The following is a 21,650-nucleotide window of genomic DNA, read 5'->3' on the forward strand; positions in this document are numbered from 1 at the left end:
TGCCCTGAGACACCTGCTGCTCTGCTGCCCTTCGATGCCTGCAGCCCTGGTGCCCTGCTGCCATGTGAGACCTGCTGCTCTGCTACCCTGCGAGGCCTGCAGCCCTGCTTCCCTGCGAGGCTTGAAGTGCTGCTTCCCTGCTGCCATGTGAGGCCTGCTGCCCTGCTGCCCTGAGGGCTACAGCCCTGTTGCCATGTGAGGCCTCTGCCCTGCTACCATGCAAGTCCTGCAACCAGCTGCCCTGAGAGGCCTGCTGCCCTGCTTCCCCAAGAGGCCTCCTGCCCTGCTGCCCTGAGTCACCTGCTGCCCTGCTGCCCTGCGATGCCTGCAGCCCTGCTGTCCTGCTGCCTTGCAAGGCTGCAGCCCTGCTGCCCTGAGAGGTCTGCTGCCCTGCTGCCCTGCGAGGCCTGCAGCCCTGGTATCCTGAGAGCCAGCTGCCCTGCTGCCCTGCGATCTTGTATCTTCCAAACTGAGAAGGGGAGGGGCAAAGGGTTCTAGGAAATCAGGAGACCTGGACAAGCAAACTCTACTGAGTTTGAAAATAAATATTTTAGGGCACCTGAGTGGCTCCGTCCATGAAGCATTGCCTTCAGTCAGGTCATGATCTTGGGGTCCTGGGATTGAGTCCCGAACCAGGCTCCTTGCTCAGCAGGGAGCCTGCTTCTCCCTTTCCCTCTGCCTACCATGTTCTCTCTCTCTCTGTCAAATAAATAAATCTTAAAAATAGAAAATAAAATTATTAATGAGCGAGGGAGCAGTGCAAGGATTTAAAAAAGAGGGAAACAATTCAAATTTTGGGAAAAATCATTTAAAATGCATGAGAAAATAGTAGATGAAATATCAAGCAAACTAAAACAGAGCTTGATTTTAAACAAGGAATAGTAAAGACAAGTAGCAGTGCTCTACTGACAGAGTAGAAAAGATAATCCTACCGCATTATTTTCCCCAGGACTAAGCAATACTTAGTCAATACAGGCTGTTGGTTTTCAGCCCTTAGAGCCAAGCTGTGGATAAAACACAGAACGCTTTGCTACAATTGTATGGAAACATGTGAATACTAACAGCACAAACAAAAGCAAACATGTTATTGATAAAAAGTGAGTCAAGTGAGTTAGTTATGCAAGGGGAAAGGCAAGGCAGAGGAGCCATGGCACACAGGCTCATGCATAGAGAAAAATCACGAGATTAGGGCGAAGGTAGGTAACACAAGAAATAAATAATTGTTCATATTTCTTGAGCTGTCCTGTCTGTTAGACACTAAAGGCTGAAGTACGTTGCTATTTGCATTATCATAAGCAACCCCACAAGATAGGTTGTGATTCTAATTCAAGTGGTGCATCATCAGAACCACAGCTTTTAGCCCTTTGCTACCCCTTCCTTCACCAATAAACCCAGCGCAGTTACATGAAGGTACAACAGGGAAGCAGCAAATGAATTGAATGCGATGTTTGGAAAGGAAGAGGGAGGGAAAACAGTGGGAGTGGAGTTTATCTTCCTCCATCATGTTAGAGTGGTAAAAACATGGTCTGAAATGAGTATGTCATGATACAGCAGGATAAGCATAACGTTTAGAATTATGGGGGTGACATCAAAGTAGCAAGAAACTGACTCTGGAGAGGGGACCTTGAGGGGAAGGGCTGCATTTCCCTATCATTCAAGTTGCTATTAGGCTCGTGTATTATTTGCATAAAAATAAAATGTCTCCTTAGAAATTGCTTCTACTGTGTAAGTGCATCAAAACATGATATTCAAAATCATCTTTACCTCTACCACATGTTTGTTAAATATTTGCCTTATTCAGGGCATTGCTTTTAGCTTGAAGGCTTAAAAAAAAAAAAGTCAAGAAGTACGAAGTTTTAAAAGTTGTCCCTGGTAACATTAGCAGACAGGGCTGAGAGAGGGTGCAGGACTATTAGAAGCAAACTGGATTTCAACCCTGCTTCTGAGAGGCAGTTCTGCCTACAAAGGGTAGGCAGTTCTTTGCAGCCAGGGAGCAGGAACTTTGATCCTCTGGGACTGTAATAAACAACTTAGAGTAAATGGATCGGGCAGAGGGTGCCCGGAGGGGTCCAGCAGCCTCTGTGCCCTGGTGTTCTTTGTTTTTACGGGGCTGATCTCAGCCCTGTTCCATGGGATCTCCTTTTTGAAAGGCCTGCTGAAGGCAAGGCAAGCACTACTGGCCTAAGGAGCTCATTAGCATGCACATATATGTACATGCCCGATCCCCATCCTCTCTCTCTCTGTATATCCTCTTCCTTATCTACCTACCTACCTACCTACCTACCTACCTATCCTCTGTGGATCTACCCTTATTTATAGAATAACAACAACATGGGTTATAAGTTACTTATTTTAGCCTTCCAAAACTCTTGCAACGTAAATAGGCCACGGAGAAAGCACTGAGTCCACGGAGACTCTTGAAGGTTGGTCTACCATTTGTCACCGCACAGCCAGTAAATGGTGCAGAGTATTCAACCCACGTCTTCTCTTTCCTCCCTTTGCTGACCCTATGCCAGCCACCCACATTAGTTTGTAACTGCTCCCTGAGGGTGTCCGGTACCCTTCTTATGGGTCTTTGCAGTGATTATTCCAACTATTTACAACGCTTTTCCCTCAGATATTTGATTCGTTCCCTCCCTCTAGCCTGATCAAATCCCACTTTCTAGTGAGGCTTATCCTGTCCACTGTTAAAATCGAAAGCTGCGCTCCTCTCTGCCTACAGCCTCAATGCTCCGTATGCTACTTGGTTTTCCACAGGGGTTGTGAGTGACTAACCTACCAGATCGTCGACACGGATGTATGTTTCTCCCCTCCAACTAGAATGCAAGCCCCACAAAGTCAGCAATTTTGCCTCTATTAAGTCTAGTGGAGATCCAGAAAAGTTTAGGGTCAGCCAGAACCGGGAATAATAACACAGGTGATCTGATATTTTGGTGATTTAGATCAGAGCTGGGCTGCTTATCGAAAGGGATCTGTTCTACTGCGCTTAAGCGGCACAATAAGTTCTAAATAAACTGACATTCCTAACACTTCCAGAGCAGGCATGCATGTACTCTTTTTCCACTTGTTTCTCCGGGCTCAAATCTGTCTCCTCTGGGTGAAGTGGGAATGTGTAAGAAAGATTGGCCTAAGTCTAACCTAAGAAGGCACCCAAGAAAACATTTAAACATTCTTAAAAACTAAAATCACAGGGTGGTTTCCTTGCACCCATCAAGGGTTATTCAACCTCTACTGAGGTCAGAGTCGGGGGAGAGGAGAGCGAAGCACAGAGGGTAGAGGCAAGGACGAGTCACCTCATCTCTCCCTCCTTTGGACCTTCCTTCCTCCTGGATTCCCATCCCTTACACTCAAAATGCACATTTCAGGGGTCTGTGCGTGCAGCCAGAACCTGTGGCTACTTCCACATTCCAGTCACTGAGATGCAGAAACCTTGGCATAAAGTCTGGTTCAACCCACCACACTCACATCGGTTAATTCTTTCTCTACTGCCGAGACAAAAAGACACACGAGCAAAGGCAGATTAGTAAGAACAAAGTTTTATAGATGTAGAAGTATATCTACGTAATCTGGGACAGATAAGTGCCCATTGAGGCTCTGATACAGCAAAACCCATTTACTGTTCCATATAATATGTGGAGGAGTATCTGTTCCGTTTATGTTGAGATTCATGACAAAAGGAAGGAACCAGTGGGTGGCGGTTTCTAGACAGGTTATGAAGGTAGCCTAGCCACGCCCAGAGCACAGAACAGTGGACCAAGAACTTGCACACACAGTGCTGGCTCACCAAAGTCAGAGGGGTGCCCTGACTAGGGGCAGGTCCACGTGTTCCGAGAGTAGAGAGTTCTCTCTAAGATGCATGGTGGTATCCCCCATGGCACCACCAGTGCTGTGGCTTGGGGGGTTCTGTGTGCTCTGTAGGAATGGGGGACCACTATTTGGTCCAGTCACAGCAGGTATGGTGCTGTTCCCCGTAGCACCAGTTGCCTTAGAGACAGGTAGGCCCCCAGGGTTCCGAGGGCGGTTGCTGATACAGAGGGCTGCCATCATAGACACGATGAGGGTTTCATCTGTGTTTGCATCAGGTGGGCCCCCATTATGCTGACATAAAGCAGGAATTCCAGGTCTTCCAGTCTTGGGAGTGATGTTGTTCCCTTCCTTCACACCACTCACACGCTGGGCAGGTGGGCCCCGCGTGCCTGGCAGGAAGGTAGAACTAGAAGTGCATCGAAGCACTGATATCTCGGTGCTGGTGCTTGCAACTACAGCTGAGGTCGTGTGGCCAGGCAAGGCCCTGGTGCTCTTTAAGACAGTAGTGGTTGCAGGGACTGTAGGCCCAACAAAGGCCTTTGGGCAAGTAGTGGTAGAAGGGACTGCAGGCCCCACAAAGGTCTGTGGGCCTGTGGTGTTAACCGTGAGGGGTGGGCCACGGGGGACTGTAGTCCCCACAAAGGTCTGTTGGCCTGTAGTGGTAGCAGGGACTGTAGGCCCCACAAAGGTCTGTGGGCAAGTAGTGGTTGCAGGGACTGTAGGCCCCACAAAGGTCTGTGGGCAAGTAGTGGTTGCAGGGACTGTAGGCCCAACAAAGGTCTGTGGGCAAGTAGTGGTTGCAGGGACTGTAGGCCCCACAAAGGTCTGTGGGCAAGTAGTGGTAGCAGGGACTGTAGGCCCCACAAAGGTCTGTTGGCCTGTAGTGGTAGCAGGGACTGCAGGCCCCACAAAGGTCTGTAGGCAAGTAGTGGTTGCAGGGACTGTAGGCCCCACAAAGGTCTGTGGGCAAGTAGTGGTAGCAGGGACTGTAGGCCCCACAAAGGTCTGTTGGCCTGTACTGGTAGCAGGGACTGCAGGCCCCACAAAGGTCTGTGGGCAAGTAGTGGTTGCAGGGACTGTAGGCCCCACAAAGGTCTGTGGGCAAGTAGTGGTTGCAGGGACTGTAGGCCCCACAAAGGTCTGTGGGCAAGTAGTGGTTGCAGGGACTGCAGGCCCCACAAAGGTCTGTGGGCAAGTAGTGGTAGCAGGGACTGCAGGCCCCACAAAGGTTTGTGGGGCTGTGGTGTTAACCGTGAGGGGTGGGCCACGGGGGACTGTAGTCCCCACAAAGGTCTGTTGGCCTGTAGTGGTAGCAGGGACTGTAGGCCCCACAAAGGTCTGTGGGCAAGTAGTGGTTGCAGGGACTGTAGGCCCCACAAAGGTCTGTGGGCAAGTAGTGGTTGCAGGGACTGTAGGCCCCACAAAGGTCTTAGGGCCTGTAGTGGTAGCAGGGACTGCAGGCCCCACAAAGGTCTGTAGGCAAGTAGTGGTTGCAGGGACTGTAGGCCCCACAAAGGTCTGTGGGCAAGTAGTGGTAGCAGGGACTGTAGGCCCCACAAAGGTCTGTTGGCCTGTACTGGTAGCAGGGACTGCAGGCCCCACAAAGGTCTGTGGGCAAGTAGTGGTTGCAGGGACTGTAGGCCCCACAAAGGTCTGTGGGCAAGTAGTGGTTGCAGGGACTGCAGGCCCCACAAAGGTCTGTGGGCAAGTAGTGGTTGCAGGGACTGCAGGCCCCACAAAGGTCTGTGGGCAAGTAGTGGTAGCAGGGACTGCAGGCCCCACAAAGGTTTGTGGGCTGTGGTGTTAACCGTGAGGGGTGGGCCACTGGGGACTACAGACCACACAAAGGTCTGTGGGCCTGTGGTGTTAACCGTGAGGGGTGGGCCACTGGGGACTACAGACCACACAAAGGTCTGTGGGCCTGTGGTGTTAACCGTGAGGGGTGGGCCACTGGGGACTACAGACCACACAAAGCTCTGTGTTCCCGTCATTGTAGCTGTGAGTGATGAGCTAGTGTTCCCAGTCGGACCTCGAAAGCCAGTGGTGGTAGAGTGAGGAGTGTGGAGAATACCTGGCTGGTTACCAAAGGCCGTCTGCTTGTTGACATTGGTGCCAAAAGGAGAGCCCGCGAAAGCTGCCTGCATTGTGCTGCCTCCGGGTGGGTGAGTTATAGGAGGGGCCAGGCCGACAGCCTGTGTTGGGGCTACTGTTTTCCCTAACAGGTAGGAATTGTTAGGCTGTTGCCCACTGTGACCTCCAATTGTGGGCTGAGAGGCCATTCCTGCGTTAGAGTGCTTCGGAACGGGGGTCTGTATGCTGGCTGACTTTTGAGGTAAATTGGTAGAGCCGTGGGCCAAGGCAGTGCTGCTCGAAGGTGGTGTGTTGCCAGAACCAGGAAGTGCCTTGTAAAATGACAAATGGTTCTTCTGGGACCCAGGGTGGGAGTGAAAGACGACAGCCCGGGAGGGAGATGTGGTATCCATGGCATCGGGGTCAGAGTGAGCGTTGAGGTTTGCAGAGGTGCTGCCTACTGGAGTGGTGGTGGCTCCAGAACTGAGGTTGGGCAAGCCAGTGGCGATAGGAGCACTGGGAAGAAAAGCTGTTTGCTGCCTCCCAGCCAGAGTCCCATGTGTGGGCTGAGGGGTGACCTGGAGGCCGAAGAGTTGATGAAGAAGTGGGGTGGGGCCGGGGGCCACCGATGTCGGTGGACTGGTGGATGCTGCGACTTTCGCAGGGCATCTCTGCGTCGTACTGCCACGGCCCCGCGAAAACGGAGGACAGCTCATCCTGCAGTGCGGGGACGTGCTGAAGATGACAGCCCGGGAAGGAGGCGTAGTGTCCATGTCCACGACACCAGGGTTTGAAATAGGCTTGGGGGTCAGAGTAGATGACTTTGCTGCGATGGTAGAAGACGTCGGCTTAGAGGTGCCAGGCTGGACTACACCGACGGAGCTATCTGTGCAGTGGCCTGGACGAGGGGTTGTCCGGGAGAGCGGGGGAGAGTCCACACACATAGGGGCTGGGGATTCTTTCGTGCAGGAGGCTGGGTGTAAGGGGGTTGAGGTGTTAGGAGGTGGGGGGCGGTCAGAGGCAGGTGCTGCAGCGCTGCCTGGTGGAAGAGGGCCTCCCCGAGGGGGAGTTTCCCCAGTGGGACTGGAAGTAAGCGGAGGAAGAGAATCAGCAGGAACAGCAAGAGGAGGAGATTTAGGACCTCCGTGTCCTGTTTCCGGGCCACCCTGTTGTGTTGGGGAAGACGGAGGGACAGATAGGATCGGGGGCCCGGCAGAAGGCTCGGCCGCGGCGGTGGGAGGCACAGGGACCTGGGCAGCGGGAGCGGCCAGGGGCGCGGAGCCTGCGGTGTCCCAGGCCAGCGGGGGGCAGGCAGGGGCAGGCTGAGCGGCCCGGCAGTCGGCCAAGGTCTTTGTTCTGCCCTTCAAGGCCCTGTTCCTCGGACGCTCGGTGTTCTGCACGGTGCCTAGGTCCTTGTCAACAGCAACGCAAGGAAGCTTAGGGGGTGGGGGCACGTCCCCTCGATCCCACAGCAGCGGTAGTGGCGGCGGCAATGGCAGACAGAGGGGCATGCCCAGTTTCCTTTTGTTTCGCCCGCTGCTGGCAGGTGCTGGCGGGCCACGGCTCCGGGGTGAGACGCCTGAGGGCTCCTCAGCCTGCGGGTCCTTCCTCGATGCGTCCCGCACGCTCTGGACGGGCTGATGGTTTTCAGTCGCCGCCTCCTCCGCGGATGTCTCCTGCGGCAAGGGGCAGCATGGGCGTGGGCCCGGGAGCACCGCCGCATCCCTGTCGGCCTTCCCGAGGCCATCTCCCGCGGGACCGCATGAAGAGGTGGCCGCACGGCCTTCCGAGGAGGACACCGGAGACATCTGGGTGCTGTGCCACGAGCTCTCTCCTGAGGGGACGAGGCGTCGGTCCAGAGGTGCAGGGCTGGCTCGGTGGAGGCTGAGAACGCCACTGGTCTCCGGGCGCTCGGATGTCCCCTGTGTATCCCCGCGGCTGTGGGGGCGGCCACTCCCACCATCCGGCCCTTTGGCCTCTGCAGGAGCCTCCCTCTGTCCTGCGGGGTGCTCTGGGACCTCCTCCTCCATGCCCTGTGGGATCGAAGCGGGGAGGGGCGGGCATGGTACCTGACTCGCAGCCCTGGCTACCTGCGCAGGTAGTGAATGCAGGAGAGCGACCTTGCGCACGGGAGGAGGGATCCTCGCAGTCCTCGAGGGCCGGAGCACCAGGGAACTGCGCGCAGGCAGCGCACGGCCACCCGGAGGGCTCCTCCAGCTCACCGCGGGGAGGAGGCCCAGAGGGGGGCCCGCGGCCTGGGGGAGCGGATGCCGCCTCCCGGGCTCCCCGTGGCAGCGAGCTGGTACAGGCCTGCGAGCCCGCTGGAACGGCCTGCGCCCAGAGCAGGCGGCAGGTGCAGGAGCGGCAGGGTGGTCGCGGCCAGCATGGGCGGTGTCACAGGCAGGAGTGACCAGCGGGCGACTCCGGCGGGGCAGGGGCCGGCGGCGGGGAGGGCGAAGAAACTTGGAAAATAAATGGCCCATTCAGGGCTAGCTGTGCGCCAGGGTCGGAGGTTGGAGCGGAAGGCCTTGGACAGGGTCTCCAAGGCGTCTGACTCCTCTCCAGGTCAAGCACACACTGAGCCTCTGAGCGGTGCACCCACGTGCACGTGCTAAGGGGTCACAAAGCCGCCCACGGGGGCCTGTGCAGCCCCGCCCACCAGCGGGGGGGGGAGGGGGGAGGGACAGGGGGAGGGGCGGGGGAGGGGGCGGGGCCCACCTTCCAGAGGCGGAGGCCATACAGCCCCACCATGGTTGCCTCAGGTGGGGGGGGGGGGGCGGGGCCTGGGACTGCAGAGGCCCGGGGCACTCAGACCCCAGGGTGTCGTGGCCAGCCCTGCCCCGGGGAGGCCCTGCGGGGCCAGCTCAGGAGCCTCCCAATGCTTAGAGGGCGAGGGTGGCCTGCTTCGCGGAGGGCCTGCCCTGCTGACCTGCCAGACCTGCTGCCCTGCTGTCACGTGAGGCCTCGGCCCTGATGCCCTTCGAGGCCTGCAACCCTGCTGCACTGCTGCCCTGCGAAACCTGCTGCCCTGCTGCCCTGCCGCCCTGCCAGGCCTGCTGCCCTGCTGCCCAGAGATGCCTGCTGCCCTGCTGCCCTGCTGCCATGTGAGGCCTGCACCCTGCTGCCCTGCGAGGCCTGTAGCCCTGCTCCATGTGAGGCCTCTGCCCTGCTGCCCTGCGAGCCCTGCAGCCCTGCTGCCCTGCGAGGCCTGCAGTGCTGCTGCCCTGAGACACCTGCTGCCCTGCTGCCCTGAGAGGCCTGAAAACATGCTGCCCTGTGAGCCCTGCAGCCCTGCTGACCTGAGAACCCTGATGCCGTGCTGCCCTGTGAGGACTCAGCCCTGCTGCCCTTCTGCCCGGCGATGCCTGCAGCCCTGCTGCCCTGCGAGCCCTGCAGCCCTGCTGCCCTGTGAGGCCTCAGCCCTGGTGCCCTGCTGCCATATGAGGCCTGCTGCCTGCTGCCCTGCAAGGCGTGCAGCCCCGATGCCCTGAGACGCCTGTTGCCCTGCTGCCCTGCGAGTCCTGCTGCCCTGGGAGCCCTGCTGCCATGCTGCCCTGTGATGCCTGAAGCCCTGCTGCCCTGAGATGCCTGCAGCCCTGCTGCCCTGCTTCCATGTGAGGCCTCTGCCCTGCTGCCCTGCGAGGCCTGCAGCCCTGCTGCCCTGAGACACCTGTTGCCCTGCTGCCGTGTTAGGCCTACAGCCCTGCTGGCCGACTTCCATGTGAGGCCTGCTGGCCAGCTGCCCCGCGAGGCCTACAGCCCTGCTGCCCAGCGAGTCCTGCAGCCTTGCTGCCCTGAGACGCCTGGTGTCCTGCTGCCCTGCTGCCCTGCATGGCCTGCAGCCCTGCTGCCCTGAGATGCCTGCTGCCCTTCTGCCCTGCAGCCCTGGGAATCAGGCTGCCCTGCTCCCCTGCGATTCCTGCAGCCTTGCTACCCTGAGAAGCCTGAAAACATGCTGCCCTGTGAGCCCTACAGCCCTGCAGCCCTGCTGCCTTGAGAGGCCTGCTGCCCTGCTGCCTTAGGAGGCCTACAGCGGTGTTCCCCTGAGTCGCCTGCTGCCCTGCTGCCCTGTGAGACCTGCAGCCCTGTAGCCCTGCTGCCCTGGGAGACCTGTTGACCTGCTGCCATGGGAGGCCTCTGTCCTGCTGCCCTGTGAGGCCTGCAACCCAGCCGCCCTGAGTGGCCTGCTTCCCTGCTGCCGTGCGAGGCCTGGAGGCTGCTGCCCTGCAGCCCTGTGAGGCCTCTGCCCTACTGCCCTGCGAGGCCTGCAGCCCTGCTGTCCTGCGAGGCCAGCAGCCCTACTGCAATGCGAAGCCTGCTGCCCTGCTGCCCTGCTCCCCTGTTGCCCTGGGAGGCCTACGGCGCTGTTAACCTGAGACGCCTGCTGCCCAACTGCCCTGTGAGGCCTGCTGCCATGCTGCCTTGCGAGGCCTGTTGCCCTGCTGCACTCGAGACCTCTAGCCCTGCTGCCCTGCTGTCCTGAGATGCTTGCTGCCCTGCTGCCCTGTGAGGCCTGCAACCCTGCTGTCCGGCGAGCCCTTCAGCCCTGCTGCCCTGAGAGGCTTGCTACCCTGCTGCCCTGAGAGGCCTGCAGCCCTGCTGACCTGAGACGCCTCCTGCCCTGCTTCCCTGCGATACCTGCAGCCCTGCTGCCATGTGAGACCTGTTGCCCTGCTGCCACGTGAGGCCTCTGCCCTGCTGCCCTGCGAGGCCTGCAGCCCTCCTGCCCTGCTGCAATGTGAGGCTTGCTGCCCTGCTGCCCTGCGAGGCCGGCTGCCCTGCTGACCTGAGATGCCTGCAGCCCTGCTGCCCTGTGAGGGCTACAGCCCTGTTGCCATGTGATGCCTCTGCCCTGCTGCCATGCGAGGCCTGCAACCCAGCTGTCCTGAGACACCGGCTGCTCTGCTGCCCTTTGATGCCTGCAGCCCTGCTGCCCTGCTGCCATGTGATGCCTGCAGCCCTGCTGCCCTGTGAGGCCCGCTACCCTGCTGACCTGAGACGCCTGCGGCCTTGTTGCACTGAGAGACTTGAAGCCCTGCTTCCCTGATCGCATGTGAGGCCTGCTGCCCTGCTGCCCTTCGAGACCTGCAGCCTTCTACCTTGCTGCCCTGAGAGGCCTGTTGCCCTGCTGCCTGGGACGCCTGCAGCCCTGCTGACCTGAGACACCTGCTGCTCTGCTGCCCTTCTTTGCCAGCAGCCCTGTTGCCCTGCTGCCATCTGAGGCCTGCAGCCCTGCTGCCCTGAAAGATCTGCTGGCCTGCTGCCCTGCAAAGCCTGCAGCCCTGCTGCCCTGCTGCCCTGCGAGGCCTGCAGGCCTACTGCCCTGAGATGCCTGCTGCCCTGCTGCCCTCCGAGCCGTGCAGCCCTGTTGCCCTGCTGCCATGTGAGGCCTGCAGCCCTGTTGCCCTGAGACGCCGGGTGCCATGCTGCCTTGCGAGGCTGCTACCCTCCTAACCTAAGATGACTGCTGCCCTGCTGCCCCGTGAGGCCTACAGCCCTGTTGCCCAGAGAGGCCTGCTGGCCTGCTGCCCTGTGAGGCATGCAGCCCTGTTGCCGTGTGAGGCCTCTGCCCTACTGTCCTACAAGACCGGCAGCCCTGTTGCCCTGAGTGGCCTGTAGGCCTCGTGTCCTGCTGCCATGGGAGGCCTGTTGCCGTGCTGCCCTGCGAGGCCTGTAGCCCCGATGCCCAGAGACGCCTGCTGCCCTGCTGTCCTGCGAGCCCTGCAGCCCTGGGAGGCCTGCTGGCCTGTTGCCCTGTAAAGCTGCAGCCCTGTTTTCCTCCTGCCCTGTGAGGCCTGTAGACCTGCTGCCCTTCGAGGCCTGCAGCCTGCTGCCCTGCTGCCCTGTTGCCCTGGGAGGCCTACGGCGCTGTTGACCTGAGACACCTGCTGCCCTGCTGCCCTGCGAGGCCTGCACCCTGTTGCCCTGCTGCCATGTGAGGCCTGCTGCTCGGCTGCCCTGCGAGGCCTGCAGCCTTGCTGCCCTGAGATGCCTGGTGTCCTGCTGCTCACGAGGCCTGCAGCCCTGCAGCCCTGCTTCCCTGAGAGGCCTGCTACCCTGCTGCCCTGCGAGGCCTGCAGGCCCTGCCGACCTGAGAAGCCATCTGCTCTGCTGCCCTGCAATGCCTCAGACCTGCTGCCCTGCTGCCATGTGAGGCCTGCTGCCTTTTGCTCTGGGAGGCCTACGGCGCTGCTAACCTGACACGCCTGTTGCCCTGCTACCCTGCTGCCCTGCGATGCCTGCAGCCCTGCTGCCCCAAGAGGCCTGAAAACATGCTGCCCTGTGAGCCCTGCAGCCCTGCTGACCTGAGACGCCTGTTGCCCTGCTGCCCTGGGAGGCCTACAGTCCTGCTTCCCTGCTGCCATGTGAGGCCTGCTGCCCTGCTGCACTGTGAGGCCTGCAGCTCTGATGCCCTGCTAGGCCTTCTACCCTGGTGCCCTGAGAGCCCTGCAGCCCTTGGATGCCTGTGGAACTGATGCCCTGCAAAGCCTGCAGCCTTGCTGCCCTGCTGCCCTGCGAGGCCTGCAGTCCGGCCACCAGTGTCACTCACCAAGCCGTTGAGGTGTCTGAGCAGACACTGGACCCTGACCTGACCGGATGCTGCCTCCTGTGACCTCCCTCACTGTCTGGCATTTTCTTTTCTTTATGGGAATTTGCCAAAACAACATTTACAATGTACACCACTCCTTGGGTCATGGAGATGGTAGTGGCATAGCCGGGTCGAACCCAGCCTGACTGCTCCCAGAGCTCTTACTCAGGAGTGTGTGTTACCATTTTCTTAAAATTAATTTTTATTTTTCGTAGTTCTTAAGGTACTTAGCACGGTGCTGTACTTATTCAAGCACTGCCCAATATTAGGTTTTCTTTTGTTTGATTCATAAATTGATCAGAGACCACACTGGGCTCTGATCTTAAAAGACAGAGGTCATGGACCAGCAGTCGTCAGCATAGCATCATCCCATATTCGTAATTCAGCCTTGCAGCTCCGATGTGGTCTTTGGTCTACTTTGCAGGATCCAAATATGTAAGATTCTATGTAAAGATTTTATGTAATTCTATAAAGATTATATTGTAGATAAATTGTAATCTACCTGAAAAGAATGCACCAGTGGATTGTTGCATATGGATTAGAAGCTGGTTTCTCTGGCCTCTAGGACTATGTCTAGTAAGGCATCTCATTTATGTCTAGAAAGCAAATACAGCATTTATTGTAAGTTAATAGTGGCACAATGTAATGAATGGATTAAAGTAAGATCCTTATCGGTCATTATGAGTATGCCAACCAGGTTCACCCTTCACCTCACATTGTTGGCACTCATAAGTAATTCGAGAAATTCTTATGCCCAAGAGAGGAGACATACTCTTGGGCATCTGACAAGGGAAACATGTATTATTGCCTAGGAGCTGGAAGCTTCAGCACGATGAGGAAGATTTTAAAAATCCTGGCCAAACACGTGGCTTTGCCTAGTTTGAATCTTGTTTCTTTGGCTTACATCATTGAAGTGTTTTCTCTCTCATGGGGCTGATGTTGCGTTTTAGGAACATGACATGCAGAAGTTTCAGAACCAAGAATCCTACCGACCAGTAAGAAATATATATGTACATTTTAAAATGTCATATATTTATTTTTTATATTTAAAATAGCACTGGACATAATTCATATGTACAAAGTTAGTTTTAGTGTTCTGTTGAAGAGATTCCTTTTATGCATGTTAGAGCGAATTTGACTTCCATCCCCAACACATTTTGAGGTTGGTAGGACACAAAAGGTTTCAACCAGACTCACGTTCTGTTTGAAAAAAAGGAGAAATGGTATGAGCCCTTTCTAACCTCTCTAGGAACAGAAATGATTTACAGCTATGACATTTAGCCATAATTCTTTGATATCATTTGGGAAGAGTTCAATAAGGAACAATTTCTTGATTTTGTTTGTTTGAACAAAAATAGCAAGCTTGTACAAATTTTGGGCCAAGATTTCTTATAGGAACTCTGAAAAAGGTGATCATGTCAGACGTATGTGAAAACAATAAATTACAGTCATATTATTTCCATCTTTTTTTTCTCAAGGAGGGAAATTTAAACATATAAGAGTTATTAGTACTTCAGGACAATAAAAGAAAATTTGGACAAGGATATCCCAGAAAAATCTATCTCTTCATTTTTCTTGTGAAATGAGAGAGGAGGGACAAGGTGCTTTGTTGAAATAAAGACCATTCTCTTATTTGTCCTTGTAAGTCAAAATAATAGTAGGTGACAAGTGGTAATTCTGAGATAATTTGGCTTGGCAGAAGCAAACATGTTGAGACAGAATTTGTCAAGGCAAAATATTTTTTTAATGATTAATTTAGTCATTAATAAAAATCTTTTAATAATAACAGCAATTTATAGTTGCCAGCAAGATTACCTCTCGTCTGACAGTTTATAAAGCACAATCTCTGATTACAGCAAAGGAAGCCATGGGCAGGCAGCCTTGATGGAATTTATGGTAGTGACAGTGAACCATAGCTAACAACCTGTGTTTGACCACTCATCCCCTGTTCTCTTGTCTTCCTCACCAACAATCCATTGTAATTCATACAGAGTTAATACGGAGGGCAGACTGAAGGATCCATGCAGCTCGTTAAATGAATTTTTATTCCCTAAAATACCTTTTGTCCCCTTGTTTACAGCCCCTCTTCTCTCTTCTCTTTATTATAACCAAGGCTCAGCAGAAGCAAACTGGCTTTGTGCAGCCCCTTCTTAGGTGGTCTTTTCTTGATCATTTTATCACTCCTACATTTCACTCTTTGCCATCTAGAAATGTATGAAAACCTTTCTGTGGTTGATGACTTCCCCAGTCTCTTGGCATTGATTGCTTTAATTTTGGAATTTCTACACTTTGTTAAATATGCTGTCAAAAGGAACAGAAAGTAAATATGTTTTTCTGGTCTGCCATCTTGAACTGAAAATACGTGTTGATTTTAGCACTCAGCATCCCCATAGGGGGAAAAAAACCCTCAGAATTCACAGATGTAACATTCAAGACTTCAAATTTTCTGGAGAAATCACTAAGGATTTAGCATGTAGTAATTTCTTTTTTTTTCTTTTTTTTAAAAGATTAGTTATTCATTCATGAGAGACATAGAGAAAGAGAGGTAGAAACACAGGCAGAGGGAGGAGAAGCAGGCTCCATGCAAGGAGCCCAATGTGGGACTTTATCCTGGGAATCGGGGATCACGCCCTGAGCCAAAGCCAAACGCTCAACTGCTGAGCCACCCAGTCGTCCCAGGATGTAGCAATTTCTAATGGGAAAATAATACCTGTTTTCATGATAAAATGAGATAATGAACATGAAAATCCTTTGTAAAGTTTAAAGCTCTATAAAAAAATTTTTTTTATTATTTTTTGCTATTTCACTGTGCCTAAAAGTTGTTTCTGACGTTGCTTATGTGAGAAAATGCCTTCTGGTTTTACCGTTTCAAAAAATAGACCGTATTTTTCAGTAGCTCAATGAAAATGACATTGTTCTTCAAGGTTAGGGGTAAAGACACAAATGTTCCTTGACACATATCACTTTATAATATTTTCAGCAACTAAGTTACTCATGTATTCCTCCTTCCAGATTTGTTGAGGACCTAGCACCAGCCAGATGCTTATATTAGGTGTTGGAAACATTTCCCAGGTTTTAAATATTTTAGGCTCTTTGGGCCATGTACAGTTTCTGTAGCTTCTTCAACAACTTCTCAAAATTTAAGAACCATTATTATCTCGTAGATCCTACAAGAACAGGCTGAGAACCCAGTTTGGCCAGGGGACCGTTATTTGCTAACCCCTGTCCTACACCTTCACTGAGTAGAAGGCACATCTTTTTTTTTTATTATTATTTATTTATTCATGAGAGAGGCAGAGACATAAGCAGAGGGATAAGCAGGCTCCCAGCAGGTATCCTGATGTGAGACTTGATCCCAGGACCCCGGGATCACAACCTGAGCCAAAGGCAGATGCTCAACATCTGAGCCACCCAGGTGTCCCAGAAGGTCATCTTTAGAAATTCACTTCTTTAAACTAGTCATTGGTTTTCCTGATCTTGTCTTTACTCCCCTTCAGTCTCTAATAACATGGCATCCAGAGAGCTTCTGTTAAAACATAGTTCAAATTGTATCACTTAAATCTCTTTAGTTGTCACTCAAGGCAAAAACCGAAGTCCTCAAAATGCCCCTACAGACTTAGCAATCTAGGCCTCCCAACTTCCTTTCTGAATCCATTTCCTTCTTCTCTACACTTTGCTCACTCTGGCCTCCACACACTGAGATTCTTTCTGTTCCTTGACTATTCCAGGTACGTTCTTGCCTCTCTGTGTGTAACATTCAGTCCACAGATATGTACTTGCTGACCTGCCCATCCTGGCAGGACAATTATAGTGTTTATCAAGTTTTTACATTAGTAGACTCAGTTTTTGTGATTCAGTGTTACAGAAAGGATTAAATTATACTTTTTTTCATTGCATATGATGTCGTTTGGAAAATCTTTGAAATCTCTAAAACCTGGAGGCAATCAAGATAGTAAATTATGAAATAATCCGTAGCTCCTGGAACTTTTGGTAGTAGCTCCTGAGAGCAAAGGAAAATAGTCACAGGAATTGTCAGGTGTTATTTGGAGCTTTAATTTCAGAAATCCTAGATTTGTACATTGGGAAGGGACCTTAAAAATTTTACCCCTTCTTCCATCCCCAACACATTTTGAGGTTGGTAGGACACAGAAGGTTTCAACCAGACTCACATTCTGTTTGAAAAAAAGGAGAAATGCAGAAACCAGCTAGTGGCCCCACCTGACAGCAGATCACAGCCAGCACCGACTCGAGAGCCCACCCAGCAGCCCCACCTGAACATGTAGCACAGCTGGCAGGTCCTCTTAACCATGGTGCCCAACTAGTGGTAACTCCCCTGACCTCAGAGTATGAGCTTCGCCCAAATTTAACCAAAGGGGTGAAAGATCTATACACTGAAATACATTATATGTAGTTAGCAATACTATATTGTATACACAGAACTTGTTAAGAGAGTAAATCTTGAAAGGCCTCATCATAAAAAAAAAAGTTATGTAATGTGCTGGATGTGTTAACTAACACTGCTGTGGTAATCATTTGCCATATATACTTCTGTCAATTTATCATGTTGTATGTCTTAAACATGTAATGTAACATGTCAATTACACTTAAACTAGAAAAAAATTTTAACACACAAGAATTTCTATTTCTCTCCCTCTCTCATACACACACACACATACACACCAGTCCTCAGCCCTGCTCCTAATCAACTGCTTTAATCAGATCCTAGATTATCCAGGATAATCTCCCATAGGTAAAGCCAACTGAATAAATATTTCAATCACATCTGCAAATTCCCTTCACAGCAATGCCCAGATTAGTGTTTGAATAACTGGAGATGTAGTTTAGCCAAGCAGACACATCAAAAAAAAAAAAAAAAGAAAGAAAGAAACTATCATATCACCTTCTTAATATATACATATATATATATGTATGTATGTATATATAAATGAGGTTTAAAAAGATTATTTAAATTCAGAAATGATAGCCATTCATTCAATACCTCTGCTATCATAACAGAAGTATAAATGCTAAAAGCCAGGCAAACCTCGGATTTTTTTTTCTTGTCAAAGAACAAAGATGTTTTAACAGGCAAAAAACATTTATGATTAATATCATTTTTCCCTAGACAAAAGTAAGAAGTCATCAAAAAATAGTCAAACATAGCTATTTACAATGTATTGCTTCTGCTTTCCAAAGGAAAGCATTAGCTTCCATATGGCTCATAAGTCAGCCTCAACATGACCAAGGACCAGAGTTTGGAAAATATGGGGCATCATAAATGACACAGTGTCTGAGACGCCAGAAGTGGTCATATTTTATTATGATTCAAAACAAAACAACTCCAGTTCCATGCCTTGAAGGGGACAGAGGTTAGAAAAACATTAGCAGTTGTTTTATGATCTTTCCAGCTTTGGAAATGGAGGTCCCTTAGGACAAAGCCCCTTTATCTGCCTGAATTGAGGACCGACAGTATTTTATCATGGTGCAAGAGGTTGATTCCAGTTGTGTGATGGCATACATCCTCTCTGCTGGAGTTGAACACTGTGGTTCACAAGGGCCAGGATTCCTTCTCCTCCTTTTTCTTTCTTTTTTTTTTTTAAAGATTTTATTTATTTTATTTATTCATGAGAGACACAGAGAGAGAGAGAGGCAGAGACATGGGCAGATGGAAAAGCAGGCTCCCTCTGGGGAGTCTGATGCAGGCCTCATCCCAGGACCCTGGGATCGTGACCTGAGCCAAAGGCAGATGCTCAACCACTGTGCCACCCAGGAGCCCCACTCCTCCTCCTCCTCCTCCTCCTCCTCCTCCTCCTCCTCCTCCTCCTCCTTTCTTCTTCTTCTTCTTCTTCTTCTTCTTCTTCTTCTTCTTCTTCTTCTTCTCCTTTCTTTTTTCCTTCTCCTTCTTACCCTGAGCCTGCAGTGGCTCAGTACACTTCCCTCAAGTGACTGTTCTCTGCAAGCCATAATTCATCTTTTCTTTTTCTCTTAACACTTCATCTTAAAAGCTGCCTAGTGACTTGTGTGAATCTCTAGCATCAGAATGAAAGGAGCAAGAAGAACCTCAAAGGATCCTAAAGAAGAGATATTACCAAGGAATCAAGACTCCCATAGTAGATTCCCCCACTACCACCGCTAGAAATAAGGAGCAGGACCAGACAAGGAATAAGTATTTCTTACTGGCCACAGGAGTGAGCCTATGAGATTCATAGGAAAGATGGTAAAGAACTTACAGTCCTGGCCTTACAGAGAGAAGAGGCCACAAGGAGCTTGAGAGGTCAAAGGTGATTGGGATCACTCAATGGGCAGCTAGGAGAGTGTTGGTGGCATAGCAGGCCTATGTAGATAGCAGCCACAGGACATGTTTTACACAGCATCCTGGAGGAGATGGTAGGGAGCAGAACCACACAATAGAAGCACATAGAATGGCACAAATTGTATTTAAAATAACTTTCCTATGGGGTCTCCTAGAAAGACTGGAAAGGAGAAAGCTAAGGTCCAAGTGAAGGCACCTGCTGAGCCCCCTTGAGCTCGCTGCTGCTGTCTAAGTACTACTGGAGGTGATAGGAAGGACCTATCATCCTTTTGGATCTGAGCTCTATAATTTTTGCACAATGAGCTTTCAGACCTTTTTCAAGTATTCCTTTTTCCAGACCAGGTCTGACTTAAAAGGTGGACTGTGTCCAAGGTCAGAATGGGTCCAATGTAGAAACCAGGCTGGGTCTGACTTAGAAACCAGATACCAGGTCCAGTGTGAGGCCTTAGGTGAGTAAAGTTTTGTCATTAAGCTGAGCAACGGTTAACCTTACCAAAGATAATCTTGGATTACAATTGGCCACAGTGGAGACAATTTAACCCACCTAAGTTTATCCATGTACAAGAAGCCCTAAAGACAAGGGGGTCTTAGCCAAGTGCTCATCATGAGGGGTAGAGGGAAAGTTATTTTTCCTCCTCTACAGTTTCTAGTGATAATGATGGGACCTGCTGGGACACCTCCCTGTCTCTAGAGCCTACAGGCAGAATTCTGGGAAAACTGGCTGAAGTCAACAAAGAGTGAGAATTCTTACCAAAATCAGCTCTCCCAGGTCTCTGTGAGTTGTGCCTGGTCAAGAGGGGAAGGTAAAATTTTACTTAGTCCCTTTCTTTCCAAATACGATTGGCAGGCAAAAACATTGGTAAGAATTACATCTCTGAAGTGTGCCTTGTGAATTTGCTTTTGGGTACCATTTGTTGTCGATCCATTCTCTCCTGGGACAGCCATGGCCTTCTTATTTGCCACACTTTGTATCCTAAGGACTTGACTTGCCAACCATTGGGTTGGGGGCTGCAAATATACAGCTGGGCTGAAAGGGGGATTCCATCCCAACTGGGGTCCTACTGACTGTTGCCGGCTAGCATAACAGAAAATTCACAACCACCTAACTGCTTCGTTTTCACTAGGAATGAAGGAATTCTAAGGGTTAAAAATTCTGTCTAGTCTATGCAACTGAAACGACGAGAAATAATAAGAGGAATAATCTTTGTCGGGGAAAGAGGACACATTTTGCGAAGAAAAGGTCTGAGCAACAGAGATTCATTTTTGCTAAAGGAGACGAAAGTAATTGCGTCCTGAAGTCTGAGTGGTTGTTTCAGAATGGAAAGAGGAGGTAAAGGGCAAACAAATGAGATGCAGGAAGTTGAGCAGGGAGGATGGGGAAGAAAGGCACTGGAGAGAGACAGAATTTCACCTGTGTGGCCAAGTCAGCTAAAAACGCAATGAATTCATGATAGTGGGTTTTTTAAATAAGCTTTAATAAATAGTTTACTTATGTGAAACTAAGAATTTCCTTTCATCTGCTTAAAGGACAAAGTTCTCTGGATCTTTTGGTCTGCTATTAATAAGACCTATGAAAGGTTCTTCTTTACCTTTTAAGTGATCTGTCTAGAAGAGAGATTCTGTGTTTTATCAGAATAACTCCTTGGGCTTCTTGTTGTCTTTATCAGATCTTTGATTACTTCATAAAACTCAGTCTTCTCGATATTGAAAGAGCTCAAGTCTCACAACTATGTAACTATCTGTATTTGCCTTTTAAGTTTTTAAATTATTGCTTGGGTTAGGTGGATATTTGGGGGACACACTTCTCAAAAATAAAATTCTAAATCAAGTTTTCTTTTTTTGACTTTGAAGTAACTTTGGGGTTTGCAGAGGGTCCCTGCAAATCATCTCAAAAGATTTTTTTTTTTGGTCTCTTCTTATAAAAACAGAGATGTTAAACTATTTGGGTTTATTTTATACATTAAACTACAGGGGAAACATCAGCAAACAAGAAGTAATGCTAAACCTTCTTTAGTTTATAATATATGGGTATATGTTACTAAACATAAATGTTCCAGAAATTGTATAAAATTCCTGAACATCTAGGATACCTGGGTGGCTCCGTGGCTAAACATCTGCCTTCGGCTCAGGTCGTGATCCTGAGGTCCTGGGATCAAGTCCCAAATTGGGCTCCCCTTGGGGAGCCTGCTTCTCCCTCTGCCTGTGTCTCTGCCTCTCTCTGTGTCTCTCATGAATAAATAAAATCTTTTTTTAAAAAAATCCTGAACATCTGATATGTCCTAGTACAATGTTTGTAGTTGTAATTCCAGTTATTATCTTAAAACCATGCATGTCAAAGAAATAACCAAATTCCCTTGTCATTGTCATTATAACAAACTCTCCCCTCAGATTTTTAGCCATGGCCATTTTTAAGTCTTTTGTCTTCTGGACAGTTACCATTTTACTCTGATGCCTTTGCCAAACTGCTTCATCTTCAAGAAGACTCATGGAAAGGAGTCTGATGAGTACAACTTTGTGCTAACTTTCAGATCATACTACTGAACAGGGTCAGAACTTCAGAACTTGAACAGAGAAAGTGACGGCTTCACAAAATCATAACAAAAAAAATCAAGATCAGTAAGAATTAATTACATGGGACTCAATGAACTGATGAGGATGATTGCACTTTTTATAATTTGTGTGGGACCTTTAATGTTTTGCTTTTCCAGATTTAAGGAAACCTTTTATCTCTTTTCTCTTAAACTATCAGCAATTTGGAAAATACACCTTTGTGAGCAAGGATGAAACATTTATCTTTTTCTTCCTACCTGATGCCACCGGAATTCAGAAGCCTTCTTCTTAATTTGATGGCAAAAATAGTTATTTGCAGAA

General features: G+C 50.6%; 1 protein-coding gene across 1 annotated transcript; it reads right to left on the reverse strand.

Annotated features, from left to right (window-relative positions):
• Positions 1-3,789: 3,789 nt before the first annotated feature.
• On the reverse strand, positions 3,790-8,360 carry LOC129494636 (nuclear pore-associated protein 1-like). Its single transcript, XM_055301533.1, has 2 exons — positions 5,585-8,360; positions 3,790-4,460 (listed from the first exon to the last, which is right to left on the reverse strand). Exons 1-2 carry the CDS (start codon positions 8,358-8,360, stop codon positions 3,790-3,792), a joined length of 3,447 nt encoding a protein of 1,148 aa, XP_055157508.1.
• Between the last annotated feature and the right edge of the window lie 13,290 nt (positions 8,361-21,650).

Source organism: Nyctereutes procyonoides, unplaced genomic scaffold (genome assembly GCF_905146905.1).
Source record: "Nyctereutes procyonoides isolate TBG_1078 unplaced genomic scaffold, NYPRO_anot_genome, whole genome shotgun sequence".
Lineage (NCBI taxonomy): Eukaryota > Metazoa > Chordata > Mammalia > Carnivora > Canidae > Nyctereutes > Nyctereutes procyonoides.